At 51.0% G+C, this 22,104-nt stretch overlaps 1 protein-coding gene and 1 long non-coding RNA gene across 5 annotated transcripts; one reads left to right on the top strand and one right to left on the bottom strand.

Moving 5' to 3' along the window:
* Positions 1 to 9,267: 9,267 nt before the first annotated feature.
* Positions 9,268 to 15,988, top strand: NRGN. The gene is made up of 4 exons (XR_001179015.2): positions 9,268 to 9,459; positions 14,271 to 14,497; positions 14,754 to 14,771; positions 15,174 to 15,988. It is a non-coding gene; the product is annotated as a neurogranin (long non-coding RNA).
* Positions 15,989 to 16,252: 264 nt separating this feature from the next.
* Positions 16,253 to 21,609, bottom strand: VSIG2 (V-set and immunoglobulin domain containing 2). 4 transcript variants are annotated; one of them, XM_004750157.3, is made up of 7 exons: positions 21,159 to 21,371; positions 20,416 to 20,579; positions 19,388 to 19,595; positions 18,429 to 18,587; positions 17,387 to 17,506; positions 17,127 to 17,271; positions 16,253 to 16,438 (listed from the first exon to the last, which is right to left on the bottom strand). In XM_004750157.3, the coding sequence occupies exons 1-7, from the start codon at positions 21,217 to 21,219 to the stop codon at positions 16,306 to 16,308; spliced, it is 990 nt and encodes a 329-aa protein (XP_004750214.2). In that variant the 5' UTR covers positions 21,220 to 21,371; the 3' UTR covers positions 16,253 to 16,305. The 4 variants fall into 4 exon arrangements, with proteins under 4 accessions (XP_004750214.2, XP_044936327.1, XP_044936328.1 ...); XM_045080392.1 differs by lacking the exon at positions 17,127 to 17,271 and having other exon boundaries at positions 21,159 to 21,607; XM_045080391.1 differs by lacking the exon at positions 16,253 to 16,438 and having other exon boundaries at positions 17,123 to 17,271; positions 21,159 to 21,589.
* Positions 21,610 to 22,104: the final 495 nt, after the last annotated feature.

Raw genomic sequence — 22,104 nt, 5'->3', positions numbered from 1 at the left:
CCTTAATTGTCAGTAATTCTAATTATAGCAAACCCACACACCAGTCATGGGACAACTGAGAGGTTTGATGTGGTAGCAATGCTGTGAGGCCAGGGACAAAGGCTTTGAGCGTGACTACAGGAACTATAAATGGTCACTTAGAATCCTACAATGGTTCCTTTAATTAAGCAGAGCCAATCCAGGACAACCGATTAGGAAGTCAAGCTGCACGAGATCACGTACACTTGTGCCTGAATTACTAGCTATTTTAACTTAGAATTTTCAGGTCTGTCATCAAAGAATCCCTGGAAATAACCTGCGCATGCAGTCTTCCTCTTGTCAACGACAGGTGCCCTGATCTGCACTTGAACCTCTCTTTATTATGATGTCATCTTAGGGATTCATTTGTGTAAATCACAGACAGTTTGAATGACAATGGCTTAAATATAAAGGAAGTACTTTTCCTGGTGATTTCAGTATTTGACTTGCTGCATGGTCGAAAGCTAGCGGATACCGCTCTGTATTTAAGGTCTGTATTTAAGGCAGAAAGAAGGGGGCTGGTGGTGCCAGCTGCATCTGCCTCCTCCTCTCGGGAAAGCAAAAGCTTTCCCAGAAGATTTCTCAGCAGAAATTTGCTTATATCTCATTGGCCATATCTGCCTCTTGTGACCAGCCCTAGCTGTCATAAAAGCTGAAGTAGAAACAGGCTGAGACTGATTATGGCACAAAGTCAGGTCCGGACCCATGACTGCTCCCAGCAAAACTGCCGTTCTGTTAGCAAGCAAGAAGGGGAAATGCGTAGATATTGGCTAGGAAATCAACAGCGTCTGCCATGATGGTTTTAGTAAGATCTATACACATCCTCACATAGTATCCCAAATGTGGAACTTTCCTACTGTTATGATCTGACATATGTTTAACAAATCATAACATAGCATAGCTCCGTGACGCTCTTCCCAGTAGAAAAAAAAAGCACTCTCTCTTTTTTAAGGACTAGGCTTTATACTCTTTTGCTTCTGAGGAATAGCTATGCCATAGGATTGTGTCTACGGTATAGAACTTGGTATAGAACCTCCGTCTTCGAGGTATTTGTGAACACTGAACACCTGTAGAAAGACTACTTAAAGACCTTAAGGCTTCAGGGTCAAAAGGACAGGATGGTTTTACCTGGCATGCCTTCTGTCTAAGCAACAGGAACATTTCCACTAACAACCCAGTCCCAAAACAGCTCATGTTCCAGCACTCCCCACTCACCCCACTCCAACACACAATCCCACGGCAGGCAAAGCAAAAATAACAAAAGTGTACCAACCCCAAATAACTACCAGTGCTTACCTCGTTAAACTTAAATGCTCCGCCCAAATTACAGAATAACAAAAGCTTGTAGTTAATAATCCTTTACTTTCAGTGCTTCATCTGGCCAAAGGAAAAAAAAAAATTCAAGCAAAGCAACATCACTGTCCAAGGTTAGAGACAGGGTTAAGCTGTCTCTAACAGAGCTACTTTCATTTTTACATTAGGAAAGACATTTGAACCAATGACTAAATTCCTGTGTCATCTAATTTCAGGGGTGTGTGACATGTCTTTCATGTTGGATGATGCCTTTGAGGAAGCTTTCTCCTGCAGATGGTCTGCCACCCAGGCTTTTCAATGGCTGAATTCTAATATCTGCTCCCCCATATCTTGGCCCCAACAGATGACAGTCTGCTAGGGAAATTCTGTCAATGTCTCCATCCTTTGGAAATTTATGGTTAAGAGACCTTTCCATACTAACACTTACTGTTCTCACAGGAGCTCAAATGGAGATTCAGTAGAAGATGATCTTTGGTAACAGCATCTCTAGCCACGTGGCTGATCTGTACTGACTTGAGGAAAGTGAAAGGTGGTAGGCCCTTAATTCCTTATAAATGGGAGTGGCTGGCTGGTCTTCATCTACCTATCAGACCCCTGGATTGGCCTGGGAGGCAGAAAACATTAACATATAAACTTATTCAAGAGAATTGGGATCAACCATGGTCTGATCACTCAACAAAAGAAACATCCCCCTTAAAAAAAATAATAACAAGGGCGCCTGGGTGGCTCAGTGGGTTAAAGCCTCTGCCTCTGGCTCACGTCATGATCCCAGGGTCCTGGGATCGAGCCCCACTTCGGGCTCTCTGCTCAGCAGGGAGCCTGCTCCTTCTCTCTCTGCCTGCCTCTCTGCCTACTTGTGATCTCTGTCTGTCAAATAAATAAATAAAATCTTTAAAAATAATAATAATAACAAAACTCTCTAAGGTTATCAATGGGAAGAGACTCTCTCCATGGAACAGGGCAACAAGACCACACAGTTGGACTCTTACCTGCTGAGGGACATTTCCTTGTAAGATACCCCACAAACAGCGGCTGCCACCAAGTTGGCTCTTCCACCTTGGACTCCCCTGAGACTGTGGATAGACCTCTTCCTTAAATATCCCCTTTCATAGCTCAGACAAGGTTGAAATGCTTAACCAAGATAAAGGAAAGAAATAATAAAACAGAAATAGAAACACAAAACTCAATAAACTGCTTTACAGGCATGGCTCCTTCCCAAGCTCTTAGGCCCTTCTCATGCTCCATTTCTCATGCTGTTCCCATAAAATGTCCACCTCAGCATGGACTTCCGAGGAGCACAGGGTCTATGTCTCAGCTCCTCAGAATGGAAGGCCTAACACTGAATCTCAGAGAAGTGAAGAGTTGCCTCCCTCTTTAAGGGCCGCCCACTGAGTGCTTGCTGAAAACACACCTGGCCTCTAAGAAATTTGATCATACCTGATCACAGAAATATGCACTTTTTTCTTTACCACTTGTTTCCTTTTTTTTTTTTAATTTTATTTATTCATTTGAGAGAGAGAGAGTGAGAGCATGGCAGGGGGAGGGGCAGAGGGAAAGGGAGAAGCAGGCTCCCTGCCGAGGAAGGAGCCTGACAGCAGGGCTGGATCCCAGGACCCTGGGATCACAACCTGAGCCAAAAGCAGATGTCCAAGCAACTAAGCCACCAGGCCCTCCCCACCTTGTTTCCCTGTAATGGTATGATTCATTCAGCCTTTCCTCATTCAATCATTCAAACAATGTTTACTGGGTATCCACTATGTCCCAGACACTGCATGAAGGCTACAGTGGTAAAGAAAACAGTCTCGTCCCTTTCCTTAGGGGGCTTCCAGGCTAATGGACATACACTTTAAAAATAAGTATTAAAGAGTTTGTATGTTTCAAGGACACATACTTAAATGTTTATAAACGAAATGGTAATAGGGGGAATCATAAGGAATACAGGTTATATGAGTTCAGTGACATGCTGGGAATTATTGAACGTGGGTAATGGGTACAGCGGGGTTCACTATGTATTACTGAATTTCTGCAAGAGTTTCAAGTTCCTAAAATAAGACAAAAGGTTAAAAAAAAAAAAATGTACATTGCTAGATGCCAGATGAATGAGAGCCCTGACCAGAGGATCCAGATCAAAACCAGCCCTCCAGGCTCTCAGATTAAACAGTGTGAGCATGAAGAAGGGGAAGGCTAGGATCCTTGCCTCATACACAGGCTCCACGAGATGCGCATTCTGAATTATTATAAGAGGGTCTCCCTCTCCAGGATGAGAGTTTATTGCTCTGTCCTGAGGTAGACGATGACAAGGAGAATGGCCTCAGCCTCCCTTGACGCATATTGCTAGTGGAATCAAGAATGTCTTTTATCTGGGCGCCTGGGTGGCTCAGTGGGTTAAGCTGCTGCCTTCGGCTCAGGTCATGATCTCAGGGTCCTGGGATCGAGTCCCGCATCGGGCTCTCTGCTCAGCAGGGAGCCTGCTTCCTCCTCTCTCTCTCTGCCTGCCTCTCTGCCTACTTGTGATCTCTCTCTGTCAAATAAATAAATAAAATCTTTAAAAAAAAAAAAGCATGTCTTTTATCTGAATATCTGGCTGAACCACAAAAATAAGGGTCCATAAATGGACTAAAAAAATCAGGTGAGAATTACACCTCATCTAAGTCTTTTTATAAAAACTAATTCAAACAGACATTTTTCTGGACCCAAATTGGGGGAGTTATCAGGTTTATGCTGGAGTTTGTCATTAAAATATTATCAAGATGGTTGTTCCCTTGTTGTAAGAATGGTTGTGTGGGTCCAATGTTTACAGATGGCATGTGGAGGCCCAGAAGGTACACACACCATCACCAGCTGTGATTCGTAAGGAAAGGTGGGGAAGCAAACTGAAGAAAGGGAAGTGGAGTGGAACAAAACAAGTAGACAATTGGGGCAATTGAGGAACAGGGAGAAAACCACATCCAGGACTTTGAACCACAACGGCCCAGAGAACAAGGGGGTGGAGGTGAAGAAAGCAGCCTCCGGCCACAGCAGGAGGAGCAGGGCCTTGAGCAGGAACACGCACACACTTGCAGCACACCTACAGGTCCTGGAGGGTTTCAAGATGTTGCCATAGGTAAAATCAGGACGCTGAGCTTCAAACATAAAACCTCGCTGGGGCAGGGTCCCTGGGAGGCTCAGTCAGTTAAGCCTCCTCCTCTTGATCTCAGCTCAGGTCTTGATCTCAGAATCCTGAGTTCAATCCTGCATGGGGCATTGATCCTACTAAAAACAAAACAAAAAACATCCTTGTGAGTGGCAGGGAGGAGATGGGGATGGCTGTCCTCAGCGCCTTTCTGGACCAGGTAGCTTAAGCACAGAGACACTAAATGCAATGCATGGCTCACATTTACTCCTGCCTAAGATGTCCTTCTGCCCATCTCTATCCCCCTCATCCAGAAAGCCTTCCTGGATCATCCCAATTCTCAATCATTTCTCCCACACCTCAACTCCCATAACGCTTACTCTGCATCATTCATTTGGCATCTACTATTTATTACTTAAATTTATCTCATATATATACACAAGTAGATACATATACACGTCTATATCTATATATACACGCACACATATACATATGTACTTTCATCATCAGACTGTTGGAGCCAAGAGAGAAGAGACTATGTCTGATTTGCTAACCACTATAGCGCCCACTCCCAGGAGCCCACTGCAAGGTCTAGGTGTTGCACAGAGCAGCTTAGAGGTCAAAACACAGAATTCAAAGTTAGAACTCCTGATTTTAGCCCTCGTTCTGCAATTCACCTGAGGGCTAATTCCAGATAAGTCATTTCGCCTCTCTAGGCCTTACTTTGTCCTCAGGAGAAGGGGTTAAAAATACCAATACTTTCCCATGCAGTTCTCATGAGCACCAAATTAAATCGTGAATTTGGTAGCACTTGGGAAAGCTCTATTCCAATATTATTATTCTGCTCTGAGTTTTGATCTAGAGTTTTCCCTTGAATGACGATATAAGCTTGGGCAAGTTCTTCAGCCTTTTTGCTCCTCCCTCTGTAAATAGGAAACATACGGCTGAAGTCACAAGTTTGTTTTAAGAATGAAATGGAAGCATGGAGCTGATGTGGTGAACACAACACAGGACCCTCAGGAGTGCTGGATCCTTCCGCTGTCTTTCCAAGTATCTTAAACCCTCTCTGTTGTGTCCCTAGGAGTCCCCCACACACAACAGAAGTTTTAAGAAGTATTTTCTTTTCTGGGTAATGCTACTTATGATAGTGATACTGCTGATGATTGCTACCAACTGTAGGTGAGGAGCACTCAAAGGTCAGCGAATGCCCAGCAACCCCGATTTGAATGCACCCCTTGAGCCATCCATGGTGCTTTCTTCTCCCCTCCTTTAGGATGGGTGGGGTAACGGTGGGAGGAGGCCTCCAGTCTGGCAGAGGCCCCTTTAAAAATGTACCCGGGCTCCTCCTCTGCCAACCAAGTTGCTAAAAATACTACTACAGCAAAAGCTGAAATATTTGCAGAGAAAACTGAATTTCCTGCTACCCCCACCCCCTCCATTCAAATGGGTGAAATCCTGACCTAAGAAACCCCCAGATCAGCTCCACCAGAGGCATCGGCCTCCGACTTTCCACCCCCATCTTATCTTGGAGTGCCTCTGTGGGCTTGAGCTGGGATGTTATGTTCAGAAAATGCCCACTCCAAGGAAGGGAAGCCGCAAGTATTGGCAAATAGCTTGCCATGTGCCTTGGCTTTTCTCTCTGCTTACGAGGACCAACTCTCTCCAAATCCCCCACCATCTGTCCCCAGATGGAACGTATTGGACCCCAGAATCTTCCCACTAATCCATCCCTTATCTTTTCTTTTGTCTCAAATCTCTTCCTCTGCTGGCCTTGGCTTTGACTTTGTGCCCCTCCCCTGCCATGCTTCCTGATGGATGCAGCCCCCCTCCCCTACATGCCCAGGTTCCCTCTCTAACCTGGCCCTCCAGAGTTCACCTCCTTTCCAGGCTGCCAGTTCCTCTCCTTCAGTAACTGTGGGGGCCGCAGAGTTTATGAAATTCGAAGAAGCACGGTGGAAAGCTACAGGGCTCAAGTCCAGCTGGTTAAAGGTGACCCTCCAAAAGATGACCTTGGCACCCAGGTCCTCAGCCAGGCAGATAGTCTAGTCCCTCAAGGGGAGTGTCATCTGGTACTCCTCTGCCAAGCTCCTGAGCTTTGCAGAGTGAGGCAGCCTGCTCCTTAAAGCAACCAGACCCAGACATTCCACACAGCTCCTGTCCCTTCTTCTTGCTCATCTATTTGAGCAGGGGCTCAGAATTCCACCCAGCCCAACTTGCTGGCGAACCCTCAGCACCTAGTCCAAAAGAGGAGGTCCTCACCAAGAAAGCCTCAAGCATGCCCTTGATACATGATGGAAAAGGGGTCCACTGTCATGCATATCTTTGGATATCAGTGGGTGGCAACGGGCCCACAGTTTGTGTCTCTGTGGTTATGTGAGCAGGGCTTGTTTCTGTGCCTCTGGGTCCGCGCGTGTGTCATTTAAATGAGGCTGTACATGTAGCTGCTTCTTCCTCTGGATTATTTGAGTTGTGTCTGTCTTCTGATTCCTGTCTCTGCCTTCCTCTCTGTCTACCTTTTCCTTACCTTGGAGACTGCCCATCCCCCACGGCAAGTTCAGTGGCCAGTTCTGCGTGGGCGCCTCAAGTGGGCTGTTGCTGAAATGCTTGTTTTGAGGATAGAACTGACAGTTGCCATTCTGCTCTCCCATGGGCCCGCCAGTGTTCAGGGACGCCCTCACCCCACACAAGGGCAGCTTTTAGGAAGAGGGAAGGGCTGTGCTGCCTGTGTGGGAGTTTAGGGGTGCATGTTGTAAAGAGAACCCCCCCTTCAGCTCTGACCAGCAGGAAGAAGGGCCCAGAGGCAGCGCAGCCTGCAGAGGGATGTTGCCTAGCAACTTGGGAGACTTTACTGCAAACTCGCTAAATCCCGAATTCCTCAGCTCTAATTTGGGAAGAGAAAAGCAGAGTCCAGGCCTGATATCCATTCTGTCCCCAATTTCCTCCTTCTTTTTCGCCTCTGGATTCTAGATTTGAAGTCCAACAGGAACCGGCATAAGCTAAGGCCCCAGATGTGCCCCTCATTTAGGCAAGGGGCTGAGTTCCCAGGACATCCTGCCATTTGGTGGAGGTGGGGGGGATAGAACATGTGCCAGAGACAGATTGGGGAACAGATTTTCAGTTACAAGGGTGGGTGGGTCCCAAACATGCTGGGAGAGACACCCCGATACCCCAAGCCCTGGAATCCCAGCCAGCATCCAGCCCAATTTGGGGGACCAAGCTGACTAACCCTGTTCCCACCATGAGTGGCCACCAGAATTTCCCTCCCACTCATTTTCCCTTTGCCAAGCAAAGCCTGTAGCCCAGTCAGGTAGGAAGGAAGCATGCAACAGCCATGCTGTGACTGGCCAGGGGCTGTGGCTTCACTGCAGTGCTCCTTCAGGATCCCCTGTCCCAAGCAGAGCCACAGGACACTGTCCCCTCCTTGCTCTGTTTCTGCTCTGCTCCTCCTTGCTCAGCCTGCCTGAGTAGCCTTCCCTCTTCTGGGATCTTAGCTGACAGAGACTATATTTTCCTCAGATGTGGCCTACCCTATCCACTTAACACAGCATGCAGCCAGCTCTTACACCCTGACAGGCTGGGGGGCCCTGGTCACCACAGATGCTGCTGCTCCACCATGCCTGTCCCATATCTCCCTTTTCCAGCCTCTCACAAAGCCCACATCCTTCCTCCACCATGGACCCCAAAAGACAACGATTTTTTCTATTTCCCAATACTTAGGGTTTCAGGTATTTTTCTTCTTCCCAGGGACAAGGTGAGAGTGGCCAGTTTTATGTTTTATTTTGAAGCAATGGATCAAGGTTAGGGAGGGTTGCCTGCGTGGCTCAGCAGGTTGAGCAAGGGACTCTTAGTTTTGGCTCAGGTCATGAACTCGGGGGTGATGGGATCAGCCCCACATCGGGTCCCCACCCCCCCCCTTAGCTTGTCCCTCTCCCTCTGCTCCTCCCCACCCTTGCTCTCTCTCTCTCTTTGCCTCTCTCTATTTCTAAAATAAATTAATTTTTAAAAAGACATTAGGGAGATTCTGGTCTGCGGAGTGGGAAGGAAGGGTATATCTCCCAAGTTAGTATCTATGCATAAATACATACATTAGATAGATGGTAGATAGATAGTTAGATAATAGGTAATGGGGACATAGCAGGTAGGGTGATTACCCACCTGTGTAGGCGGCGCACCGTCTGCATTTATCTGCACAGCGTGTGTACAAGATCTATACAGTTATTTTTTTTAGGTCGTATCTGTAGAGTCTGGATGTAGCAGTGCGCGGTTTAGCCAGCCGGGCAGGGCCATCTATGCACATGTGGGGCTTGTGAGCTTTTGTGTTTAATGTGTACTCACCCTCAGGTTCTGTACTGACAGCTTTCTTGATTCCCTAGCAGAGCGAGGATGGGACTTCTTAAACGCACGTCTTAGGGGGCTTTTCTTTGAGGACTGGCGAGGGTGAGGAGGGAAGGAGTTAGAGGGAGCCATATTTGGGACTCTAAGTTGTGGAAATGTGGGGAGATGGGTGAGGGGTGCGTGGTTTTCCACATATGGGTGGGAGGGGTGTTGTGCCCAGATGTGAGTGTGTTTGTGCCCGGGATGTCGGGGCCTCCTTCTGCCTGCGGCGGCGTACATCTGCCTGGCAGTCTGCCGCCTCAGCAAACAAGGGGGTTGAATTTGGGAGGCTGGGGTGTGTAGGAGGAATGGATGGAAGTGTGTAGGCGGAGGGGTTGGGGCAAGAGCGGGAGCGAGGCGGAGGGAGCAGGGAGGGGGCGTGGTCCTCCCTGCAGAATCCCCGCCCGCCCTGCCCGAGGCTTCTCCTGATTGGCTTCTCCACCGAAGGGCTCAGGTTACATTCGCGAGCGGAGCGGAGCGCGGGAGAGAGGACCCGAGAGCAGAGCGGCTGCTTCGGTGCTGGTCAGCGGGCACCCCAAGGCCCCAGAGTCCCCACCCAGCACCACACAGACCCCACCCCCGCCCTGCGCCAGCCTGTACCCCAGCCAAGGACCCCCAACACCAGCATGGACTGCTGCACCGTAAGTTAGAGGGCCGGGGGGACCGGCACTCAGCTTGATCTGGGGCAAGGGGCTCCCAAGAACCCCCTGGAGGGAGAGTAAGGGATGGAAGTGCATTTGAGGGTGCTGAAGACCGAGGAGCAATAAGGGGTGCCTGCTGAGACGTGGGTGGTGGGTGGTGGAAGGTACCAGCCTGACTTGGAAGCCCTAGGAAAAATGCTCCCTAACTCGCGGGGGCGTCTGGACGCCCATCCGCCAGGCAGTCCAGGTTGGACCGGGGACTCTGCAGGGTTCCGCAGCTGCGAAGCTGCAGGTTAGACGAGAAGAGGAACTTCCCCCAGAGAGACGCTGTAAACTGTAGCGAAGCTGCGGCGACTCCTTTCCGTCTCCTTTCCTCTAGCTTTCGCCTTCATCCATTCCCCATCCCACTGCCGCCACCGTGGGTGGGCAGACAGGATGATCTCCGTGACCCTCGTGCACTGTACAGCGCAAGGCCGGAGTTTGGGGGGACAGTCAGTTCATATTGGTTAGCTTAGGACTGATGATGGGCAGCAGAGAGCCTAGTCAGTGTGGTTCTGGGGAGGGCTTGGCCCGTCCCCCAATGCCTTCTAGCCCCGGAGGGGGCTGGGTGAAGTGACCGCGAGAGAGCCCTGCTGGCGAGGCAAGGAAGTGTCTGCAATTTGTCAGCGCCCACACGGAGACCTGGATGCTGCGAGTGCCTGATGCCAAAGTAGGTTGCTGTTAAGGTGACTTGGGTATGAGAACGCCTGGCCCAGGACCTGGCTCCTTGCACACTAGAGGAGTACAGTGATCATACATATATCAAATGTGTTTATTTTTAATTTTAATTACTATTTATTTTTAGACCCTACATATGGAGAAAGGCTACTCCAAAGTCCTTGCATTCTTTGTCATTCAGTCAACCCAGCTAAAGATACCAGAGGTTATGACTTTACCTGCTCCCCACCCTCCACCTTATGGCTTACAAAAGAAAAAAAAAAAAAAGTGAGGGGGCGCCTGGGTGGCTCAGTGGGTTAAGCCTCTGCCTTTGGCTTAGTTCATGATCTCAGGATCCTGGGATCTTTGCTCAGCAGGGAGCCTGCTTCCCCCTCCCTCTCTGTCTGCCTCTCTGCCTACTTGTGATCTCTCTCTGTCAAATAAATAAATAAAATCTTAAAAAGAAAAAAGTGGGGTTTGGAAGGAAAGAATAACCCAGTTTATAAGAGGTGAAACTTCCCTATGTCTGGGTACCAAGAGGCAGAAAGAACTTAGAGGTGAATCATTGTGGTTGTTATTATGATTTTGATTCATTAACATCAATAATATTGGTCAATTTGTGATTGTTTACCATGTGTCTGACTTTATATTTAATCATCAAAACAACCCTGTGATACCCTGTCCCAGATCTGCAGGGCTAAAAGACTAAGCAAGAGATAGCACCATGGTCAGATTGTGTGGGGCGGGGGAGATAAGAAAAAAGAGAAGAGGTGCAGGGGCAGATGGCCGGGGCAGAGAGCTGGTACAAGGCTGGGACTGAGCCTCTTCCTACCCCATCCCCATTCTGTGGAGGTGGACTGAGAGCTGGAAGGGACCTGGGACATGCAGAGAACAGAGTGCACCTGGGGTCTAGAGGCAAGACTGTCTTTTTTTTTTTTTTTTAAAGTAAGCTCTATGCCCAACCCCCTCAATGTCAACCCCCTCTTGCATGAGCCAGCCAGTTACCCCAAAGCAGAGCCCTCTTTATCTTTCATTCTGGGGCTCTCCTTGCTGACCATCTGACCTGGTGTATGGTAAACACTTAATCCTGCCTTATTTCCTTCTTGTCCCTCGGTAAGGAGGCTCAAACAGAAATGAGAAGAAAACAGTTTTTTGTTTTTTTTGTTTTTTTTTTTAAGACGCAGAGCTGCTGATTCAAATGTACCAGTTGCTGATTTACACAGTCACATATATATGACTTCCCTCCACTCACCTAATATGAAAAGCAAAAAGACATTTTTTTGGATCCCACTCCTTTCTTTTACTGAGTCTGGTTGACTTGGTCTAGCTGAACTCCTAGAAATAATTACCTGCCCTGAGGCTTCTGAATCCCATCCCAATTAGTTAGCTCTGTGGCTTTGGTTAAGTTACAAAATGTCTCTGAGGCTGTTTTTGATCTCTGAAGTGGGGATTAAGTGAGGTAATGTATGCAAAGCATAGGGCCTAGCTTATAGTAAGCAATAGGCAGGGATAATTTTCTTAAAAGATTTTCTTTATTTATTTATTTGAGAGAGAGATAATGCAAGAATGAGGTGAGGAGCAGAGGGAGAAGCAGACTCCCCACTGAGCAATGAGCCCTATGCAGGTCTCAGTCCTGGGACTCCAGGATCATGACCTAAGCCAAAGGCAGATGCTTAACTGACCGAGCCATGAGCCATGCAGGCACCCAGGCAGGGATAATTCTTAAGGCCTTTAGGATTGGGGACCTAAAGGATTTATCCCTCTAGGCCAAGTTCCAGTTGCAGCTGAAGAAACTGAGACACCCCCCCCCCTCCCCGAGGTGAAGTGGTATGCCCACTTGGGACCAGAAGTCATGGTTCCTGTTTGACCCTCTAGAGCACATTCTCACCTCTGGTTCATACGGAGCTCTCAGGCTTTGGAAGGCACCAGCCCAGAGCCGAGACCCTTCCTGGATTCCATTTATTCTCTCTCTGGCTCTGCCTGTGGACAGGCCACTTAGCAGCTATGCCCTGAGAATTAAGCTGGAGGGAGAAGGAGCGGCTCTGGGGGAGGAGCTGTGTGTTGGGTAGCTCTGCCTGTTGTTCCAGGTTTCCATTCTGGATCTGGCTGAGGTGGGTAGAGACAGCAGGTTGGCCACAGCGTGGTTGGGGAAGAGACCCCTTCCTCCCTAGCTGCTGGCCAAGGATAAGTGGGTCAGGGATGGGTTGGTTGGTTGGTTTTAAATCACTGTTCCCTAAGGATATTCCAAGAGAGACGTGAGCTCTGAGAATCAGGGAACTCAAAAGAGTTGTTTCTGATTACAGATGGAGAATAAGAGGTCAGAGAGAGAGAGAGAAAGAGAGAGAGCTAGACCTGCAGAAGACAAAAAGAATGCCAATCCTGTCTACAACCATATTGGCTCTTAATAACTCTGTTTAACTGCATTTAAATCAGTTGTGGGCATCTTGAGCACAAATGGCAGAACTGTGAAGTTCAGCATTGTGAAGTATGATTTTTAAAGCAGTAGAAGTCCTTGGGGGGTGGGGGGGGCTAAAGACAATGCCCAGAAACCAGAGGGTCAGATCAAAAGAGAAATGCCTTTTTAACTCCATAGTAACCATCTACATCCCAACCCACATTAGTGCTTTGCATAATATTAAGCAAGAAAGGGGCTCAGAGACTGAGGCCCTCTCCATTCCAGAGCCTTACCTCTAAAATCAATACCATCAAGTCCCTAACCTTTGCTTGTCTCAGCTAGGGTAGGCTGTGGGAGACAGAAACCTGAAGACTGGGAGTGGATATGATTATTATAGGCTGATCCATATGAAATTGAATTTTGGGGGTTTTTTTGGCCAACAGAAACAACTATTTCATATCAACTTATTGATAATTGCTACCATTTATTGAGCAACTAGATTGTGCCAGACAGTGGATGTATATCATGCTGTTTATTCTTCCTCACAACCCATAGAGTAGATACGATGATTTTGATTGCAAGTGAAGGAGCTAAGACAAGAAAGCATTAGGTAACACGAGGAAGAGTTTGGCTCATTTTCTTGACTGCCTTTGCTTATCCTACCGAATAGGGGTTGAAGATATACTCTGGACTCTGACATGCAAGGGTCAGAATCTTAGGTCCATTAGTAACTATCTGTACGACTTCATACAAGGTTTATGAACACTTGAATCATCAGTTTTATTAGCTAGGATGACAATAAAAGGTGCGTCATAGCTTTGTCGGGACTAAATAAAATAATGTCTGTAAAACATTGTGTTACTGTGCCTGGAACAAGAGAAGTACTTAATGGATAGCTATTGTCATAACGCCTTTCTTCTGGAGCACACAACACCAAGGGCTTCTTGCTCCTCCTTATCTTTCCTTTGTCCTTTTTTGGAGTGAAGCCTTTTCTCTGTAGCTTCTTCCAGACCACCTCCTCTCTGCTGTTTGAGTACCTCCAGGGGAGCACAAGAAAAGGAAGAATCACTGGCAAAGCAGTCTCCGGGCCTCTAGCCCTAGGTGGAGGGAGGCTGACTTACCAGGGGTTAGCCCCACCTTCACCCTAATTCCAGCTTTGAGCCCTGATGTGATCTTAGCTAGGGAAGGGACTGGCCTGATCCTTCTACACCCTGTCCCAGGGAATCCTGGACTCAGAAGGGGCCCTTCTGAGCTGGAGGCACCCTCTAAGAACGTGGGAGGAGCAGCCACTTCCAGGAGTCCCTGCCGCTGTTTACTTTGCTCCTCCCAGCCCATCCTCCATCAGCTCTGCTGCTCTCCAGCTCAGCGGATGGTGATGGACCCTTCCCTCACTTAGGGCTATTTGGCTGTCTTGTACCCCATTCCACCGTGCACGACTCTTTCCCGAGTTGGAGACCCAGCTGTTCACCTGACCCTGACCCTAACTTTTTGCTTGCCTCTCTCCAGAAGGGACACACACACACACACACACACACACACACAGCAGCGTGCACGGCCCTTGCTCAGCTATTTCTCCACACCCGCAGCTCCCCTCTCTGCGCTTCCCACTCGCGCGAGGGGGCTCCCCCTCATCCCGGGCCCCTCACGGCTCTACTCCTATCTCACCCTCGCGGGGTCTCAGCCCAGTCACCCCACGAGTACCCCCCTGCCCCGCCCCCAGGAGAGCGCGTGCTCCAAGCCGGACGACGACATCCTAGACATCCCGCTGGACGATCCTGGCGCCAACGCAGCCGCTGCCAAAATCCAGGCGAGTTTCCGGGGCCACATGGCGCGGAAGAAGATAAAGAGTGGAGAGCGCGGCCGGAAGGGCCCGGGCCACGGGGGAACGGGCGGAGCTGGGGGCGCCCGGGGAGGCGCGGGCGGCGGCCCCAGCGGAGACTAGACCAGGTGAGGCGGGCAGGGAGCGGCGGGCGGCAGGTTCCCCCCTTCCCAAGCCTGGGGCCTGCTGAGAGCGGCCCCGGTTCCCCCACGAAGGAACCCGAAGACTCCGGGCGGGCTGCGGGGTGGAGAGAAAGCTAAGGGTGGGGGACTCACATCCGAGACCTGGGGTGGGTGGCCGGGAGGAGGCTGAGGGCGCTGCTGGTCCCGAGAGCTCACCTGTTCCTCTCTCTCCTCCCTCCCTTCTGCCCCGCCCTGGACGAAGAACTGAGCATTTTCAAAGGTAATGAATACGACTCGGAAGCGGGTGGGAGGCCTGAGGTTGGCGGGGAGAGGAAAGGACCAAATCCCTCACCCTTCCCTCTGTCCGCCCTCACCCCCTCCCAGCCTGCGGGTTTTCTGATACATCAGAACGCCTGAGGCTGCGACAGGGACACACCTGGACCAACACAGAAACGCAGCCACCCGCGTTTGGCTGCACAAACTCGGCCTGAGGCTATAAACACAGTGCGGCGCACACACGCACTGGCCGCGGGCTTGTTTTGGCTCAGTGGCTCGCGTGGGGGTTCTGGGTGACCAGGGCCCCCTGGCGCTCGCCGCCCCGGTGTCCTGGTTCAGGAAGGGAGAAGGAAGGGGGAGAGGAAGTCGCGGGGAGGGCAGGTGCTCAGACCTTCTCTGTCCTCAGTTGCCGAGGAGAGATGGATGCCGCGTCCCCTTCGCAGTGACGAGACTTCCCTGCAGTGTTTGTGATCCTCTCCTTCCCACCAGCCTGCCAGCTTCAGGAGCCCTCCCTGCGTCCCCAGAGACCCCCCTCTCCCAGGCAGGCTCCGTCGAGGAGTCGCTAAGTCCGTGCCCTTTTAGTTAGCCCTCCAGTCTAATATGGTCCCTATTCGCCCTTCCTTCCCACCCTAGCCCCAAACGCCGCGCTCTCATATCTTCCTTCTTTTGCTTCTCGCCCACCTCTGACCGCACCCCGCATGCAGCTCTGCCTCCGCAGCCTCCGTGCACTTCCCTGCGCGCACTGCGGAGGGCGCCCTAAGCGTCGCCCAAGTACACTTTAAAAAAAAAAAAAAAGAAAGAAAGAAAGAAAAGTCCTTTGGTTCTGTACTCAGATAAAGGGGGCGCTCTGCGTGTCCGTGCTGTTCGCGCCCCAGCCTAGCCCCAGAACTTTGGCTCTGGGGTGAGGAGAGAGGGAAAGAGGGTTTTTATGGTGTTAAATACCTCCTGTTCCGATCGTGAGGGAAAGTACCAAGTACCTATTTCGCACCCGAGCCCACGCCTGCCTGTAATCTGCTTCCCCTCTCCAGCTCTCCTGTTGTTTATGCAAACGCCAATCGCCTGGGAGGCTCGGTAGGAGGAGTCTGCCGCGGCCCCGCCCCCGCCCCTCTAGCCCCGCCCCCGCCGGGCTCCTGGGGCTGTGGCCCGAAGGATTTTTATATCCGTGTGTGCATGTGACCGTGCTGGGTTGGAATGTGAACAATAAAGAGGAATGTCCAAGTATTCAGAGGGTGCCGGAGGGAAGGGAGTTTGGGTGCACAAGGCCATCACCTGAAGCTTGAGCAAATTTCACTTGAAATTTGAGGCGAGGAGGGGGAGAATAGGGGAAGAGGACCTTGTTAAAAACCTGCTTTCTTGGAGCCAACCAGACTTCCCACCTACAGCACCTCCTCTAGAACTCCAAGCCCATTCCTTCTTCTACTGGTGATATTCTTTGTGCCGCCTAGAGGAATTTGCTATGCCGGCAGAAAGAAAAGCGAGACAATATGGTGCCCAAAGGCTTTAATTCTTGATACTCCTCCGCAAGGATGAGGGGGTGATCAGACAACCATAGGGAGCTTGGACTTGGTGGTCGTCACACTGTTGGCAGAGGGGGGCCTCTCCAGGAGCCCTTTGCTAGAATCAGCTCTCACGGATGTTTGCTCAGAAATCCCAGGCGCAGTGGCATCCTCCCTGATAGAAGAAAATTTTTTAGTGAAGGCTGGGGGTATCCCTCAAGGGACCCCCACCAATTCTCTATCCTAAAGACTTGAGATTTTTACTGTGCATGACAATCATCTGTGGAATTTGGGTTGAAATGAAGATTCCATGCCCCATCACGTGTGCACGGGAACACACACACACACACACACACACACACTGCTTCAGGAGGGATATAGGAAGTAGCCAGAATCTGAATGTTTAAGAAGCCCCTGGTGTTTTTTGTCCAGATAATCTGAATACCATACGTGGTGAAATATTGCTCTGAGCCCTCTTCTGGACCCCACGACTGACTGCTCACGTGGGTGACCAAGGCAGCTTTTTCCACACAGAACTAAACTCAGTTGAAGTCTCAGGACAAACGCAACTCTTGTATATGTATACGAAAAGGCCTTAAAAACTGAAAATTCTTTTAAGTATGAGGAGGGTGAGGGAAGCCATGAACCAAGTCCTCCACCCTGTGCCTTGCTCACACGCAAGTGCACTTGCTGTACCTGCCACCCCCACCACCAAATCCCAGAGCTGAGCAGCACTCCTTACCCCCAAACAACCTGAAAGATGTCAGAGTTTGAGGGCTGAAGTCACCTACTCATAACCCAAGCCCTTTTATCCTTTTCCCCTTTTCTGTGACACCCCTCCCCCGCCCAACCCTCCTGCTCACCGAATGTCACTACCCCCATATGTCTCCTTGGGTTTCTTCCTCCTCTCTTTCTGGAACTTTATCAGGCAGAACACAGCGACTGACAGGAACAGCACACCCAGGAGCACCCCAATCACAGCCCCAGCCATTCGGCCTTTGGATGGGTCTAAAGGGGACACAAGGAACTCAGAGGAGCAGACCTTCCTTGCCCCTGCTCAGATGTCTCATGCAGCCTTCCCAGCCTGGGCCTGCCAGCCAGACCTCTGCCCAGCATCCCCTACCAGTCACAGAGAGGGTCAGCTCACAGGACGCACTGCCCATCTGGTTGGTGGCCACACAGCGGTAGGTTCCAGAATTGGTCAGGGAGAGATTGGTGAGAATGAGCTGGCCAGACACCTCATCTGGAGGGTAAAGAGGAAGGGTCCCATCATTCATTCAACTCACAGGGAGCGCCTACTATGATGAAAGCATATTTCATTTCATCCTTACCACAATCCTGTCAGGAAGGGACTAATCTCCTTTATTAGGGGGGACGGTGGCTCTGAGAAGGAAAGTAATCATTTGAGGCGACCCAGAAAGGAAGTGCCAAAGCCACTGCCACTTCTGTGTTCTTTCCACCCTGCAAAGCTGCCTTTTCAGGGGAGAGGGAGAGGGCACATTCACGGAATCGGAGTGAGATGCTTACTGGCTGATGGCAGGTTCCTGACTGGGATGGAGGGAAGGCTTGATTGCTAGAAACGGTATCTTCTGGGGTGGCCCAAAGCTCCCCCAAATGTTTCACTAAGCTGCTTACCCTCCCTTTAGAAGGCAGAACACACACCAGATGATGGGGGGGGGGCTCTCTGTATTGATAAAGGAGTGCGCTGGGGCTGGGGTAAGCGACAGGGCACTGGAACAAGCATGAGAAGGCTGAGAAGCCAAGGCTCTTACTCTTTCTCTGGTTCCTCCCAAGACACTGACTAAATGATTCAAGCCCATCCTCGCTACTCTGCCTCAGCTTCCTCTCTGGGAAGCTTGGAAGTGATCCATGACCCTTAAGAAATCCTCAAAAGTGGGAATCATAAAAGACCCCCCTCACCTTCCACTGTTTTCCAACATCCCAGGAGTGCATGTAACGAGAAATGCTTCCAGGAGCACAGAGCTACAGATGGCAGGAAGACAGATAGGAGGGAACAATACAGACACCAGGAAAGAAGAGGGAAAGGTACAGCCGTCTGTCTCGGACCCACAGGCATAGAACTGAGAAATGAGGGGACGTGGAGTTTAGAGATCAGATTTGCCCAGGACCTCAGTCCCCTCTTGCCTGGTGCCCCAGGCCCTTACCTTGCACCATGCTGCCAGGAGAAGGTGTAGGGGAAGATCCAAGGTGTACCCAGTTGTACACTGGCCGGGGGGCTCCCTGGGAAGAGCTGCATTTCAGTGCAGCAGAGCCCCCCACAGAGGTCTGACCACTCTTACTGCACAACGGACTACTAGGGGGCACTGCAAAAATCAAAGAAAGTACCTTAGCCATCTTTTAGCTCTGCCCTGCCTCCCCATTAAGTGCTAGATTTCCTGCTCTGGCACTCCCACCAAATAGTAGTCCACTTCTGTCCACATTCCACATTTCCCCAGGAAATGATTGCCACTACTGGAAATTCTGATTGTTAGAAAATTCTTCCTCATGTTGAGCAAGAATCTGTGTTAATGTAATATCTACCCATTTGGTCCCAATTTCTGCTCACAAAGAGAAATGAAAAATCTCTCCTCCATAGGACAAGCCTTCAGATACTTGAAAGCAGTTGTAACACACCTCCTAAGTTCTCACTTTTCCATCTAGACATCCCCAGACTCTTTAATAGTTCCTGTCTGCTCATCTCTGAGCAGGTTCTGGGTTGGAGTGAGCTGGAAACTCTGCACAGAAGGTTGGTGCCTAGTAACAGGGGCCCTTTTTCCTTTCATGGTCACTCCCTTTCTCTGCCACTGACCTAAGGAGAGACAGAATCTGAGCTACAAATGGGATGTCCCCCCAAAGATAGGGTTATTGGGGGGCATAACTCAGATCTATATATGAGAAAGACTTTCTCTTGAATCTTTTGTGACTAAGAACTGAGGGAGGAGTCTTCTTCCTCCATCTTTGTGGAGGATGGAGGACTTTGGGAAGGAGGTATTTCCCCTTGGGGTCCCCAGTGCAGTGTGTGCTTGGGGTAGAATCGGGGGCTTGGGGGGCAGGGAGGACTTAGCCGGACCAGTGCAATCTTTCAGGGTACACGGGTGGCTGCTGGGTCCCCAGCCTGCCTTACCAAGCACAGTAAGGTTGATTAGCCCCAACCCATTGGTGTAGAAATCTGGAGGGTTGTTAACTTGGCAGAGGTAGGTTCCGGTGTCTGAGGGGTCGACATCAGTCAGTTTCAGGGTGGCTACCCCTCCTGTGGGGGGGTTCTGAAGTAGGCTGGCCCTCTTTGCCTTAGAACCAGTTGGATACAGATGGCCATTGGTGAAGTACAGAATCTGGGGAGAAGCAGAAGACACACAAACGTGTTTTTTGTCTGCCTGGTGTCAACTCTACAGTCCTTTTTTGAAAGCAGGTATAAGAAGGTATTAGGGGCCCCCCCTTTTTTTTTTTAAGATTTTATTTATTTATTTGACAGAGATCACAAGTAGGCATAGAGGCACAGAGGCAGGCAGAGAGAGAGAGGAGGAAGCGGGTTCCCCCCAAGCAGAGAGCCCGATGCGGGACTCGATCCCAGGACCCTGAGATCATGACCTGAGCCGAAGACAGCGGCTTAACCCACTGAGCCACCCAGGCGCCCCGGGGCCCCTCTTTTTATACCAGACAGGGAAGCTAATGCTCTGAAGCCAGAACAAGCAAGATCTATCTGTTCCCAAATACCATCCCTCCCCAAGTGCTAAATGAACTAGTTTTACTGCTTTCAGCTAAGCATGGGTCTCAATTTGCAGGGATTCGGGGCCGGGGGAGTGGATTAACGCAAACATTCCTGGAAGGGACATCATTTGATCTTACTAACAATCACCAAAGCTGAGTGTCAGTGGGCTTATTAACCGAAACAGGGATAGGAGAGTTGCTTGTAGGAGTTAGGGGAGAGAGTGAGAGAGGTTGGATATACAGAGTCATATATGGGATTTGGAGTCATGCAGACTGTGGTCTTAAGAACATCTAGAAAGAGACCACTCATTTTTTTCATCCAAGCATCCTGGGTTTGCTGATCCCCAAACCCAACCTCTCTGACCAGCACCCTCATCCTGGGTGGGCCCTCTGTTCCAGCCTCTCCCAGCCACCCCCACTCCAGCGCCACCACTCTCAGCTCACGGGATGGGACTCAGAGATAGGCTTCCCAGCTTGCACAAAGCTCCACTCCAGGGCGAAGTTGTCTCCCACCGACGTGCTGTAGCTGCAGATCAGCTCTGCGGTCTTGCCCGCGGGGGTGCTCAGGGGTTCGGCGGGGACCTTCACCTCCACCGCTAGCCCGGGGCCTGCGAGACGAAGAGGGACAGGAGGCCGGCGGGAGAAGCGCTAGAGCGGAGCCAGGCCCGGGGCTGGGGTGGAGTGGAGGCCCGGCCCCAAATCCGGGGGGTGGGGGTGGGGGTGGGGGTGGGGGTCCGGCCCGACATGCGGCTTCCAAGGCCCAGGGTTGGGTAGGGGGGCCTCCCTCCCTCCTCCCGAGCTCAGCTCCGGGCCCTCAATCACTCCCTTCTCGAAACCGGAGGTTTCCGGAGGGAGGAGCACACATCTAGGCAGGGTTTTTGTGGGTAAAAGGACCGAGACTGGGCCAGGTATGAGGGTGTGTTTGTCAGGGAAAAGAAAACAATAGTCCGGTGGTGGTTAAACCCTGCCGGGGAGGCCGGACTTGCCCGCAGGTTTTCGTGACTGTGTCTTTCACCCGCCCGCCCGGCCTTCGACGCCCTCTCCCCATCCCGCCGACAGCACCCCTGGCCCGCCCCGCGGGACTGAGCCGGCTCCCCACCCGCAGCCGGGAAGCCAGGCCTCTGCCCCCAGCTCAGCACCCCCCAACCTCCCACCTCCGGCCCCACCCCCGCCCTCTGCCTCCTCACCGCCCAGGCAGACGAAGCCCAGCAGGGCCCCGCAGAGGATGGGCCCCGGAAGCCGGGCCATGATCGAGTCCAGCTGTCTGGGGGTCGGTCTAGGCGTCTGGGTCTGGGTGAGGGAAGGCAGCGCCCAAAGGGCAGCCTCCTCGTGCAGGGCAGCCGCGAGACTGGCTATCTCAGAGCAAACAAGGGGAGAGGCCGCTGCCCTCAGGTAAGGAAATGCTCCTCCCTCCTCCAGCCCCAATACTGGAATCATCCTAGCCTCACTCCCTCTTCCTTCCTCTTCCCCCCTGTTTCTGAAACTGTCAGGTCCCGGGGAAAAGAGCAGGGCTTGGGTGGGCACCTCATGGGAAAGGATCAGATCTGGAGTGATCTGTAAACAGAGAGTGGCCCTGGAAGAAGAGGGAGGCATTTTAATAACCTGAGTTGGCAAATGGACATCACTACTTTGGTGTTCCAGAGCATGAGCCCAGGCAGAAGACCCTTTCTGACCCCTTCAGAGATTCTTATCCTTCCTAACCCTTCTTTTGTCTGAGATCCTTCTTTGGCACCTTTATCAGGCTTGCTGAGGTAGGAGTCTCCATGGAAACCACAGCCACCTCCCCACTCCCTGTCTAGGCACTCCTTGTCTGGGCAGAGAAACTGAGTCTTGGAGGAGACCCCACCCTTGACAGGACAGGCGTGGCAGAATTGGAGCACAGGCCTACATCCTGTCCTATGTCCAGCTTTCCCACACTGCACTGGAGGGCAAGATGTGTATGTTAAGGACTCAGTGGTCTGGGAGAGGGAGGAAAAAGTCAGGTTTCTCCCTCCTACCCTTAAGAGGAAGCTGGAGATTAAGAGCACCGACACCCCAAGTCTGTGAGCACCCTTAGCAGGAAGGGCACCAGGTTTCAACCCTTTCCTGCTCCGAGTGGGTTAGGGTCTTCCTGGCCTCAGACTTTTTGAGCCC

Source organism: Mustela putorius, unplaced genomic scaffold, assembly GCF_011764305.1.
Source record: "Mustela putorius furo isolate JIRA1106 unplaced genomic scaffold, ASM1176430v1.1 tig00000460_pilon_pilon_pilon, whole genome shotgun sequence".
NCBI lineage: Eukaryota > Metazoa > Chordata > Mammalia > Carnivora > Mustelidae > Mustela > Mustela putorius.
This window is presented reverse-complemented; position numbering and strand designations above follow the sequence as displayed.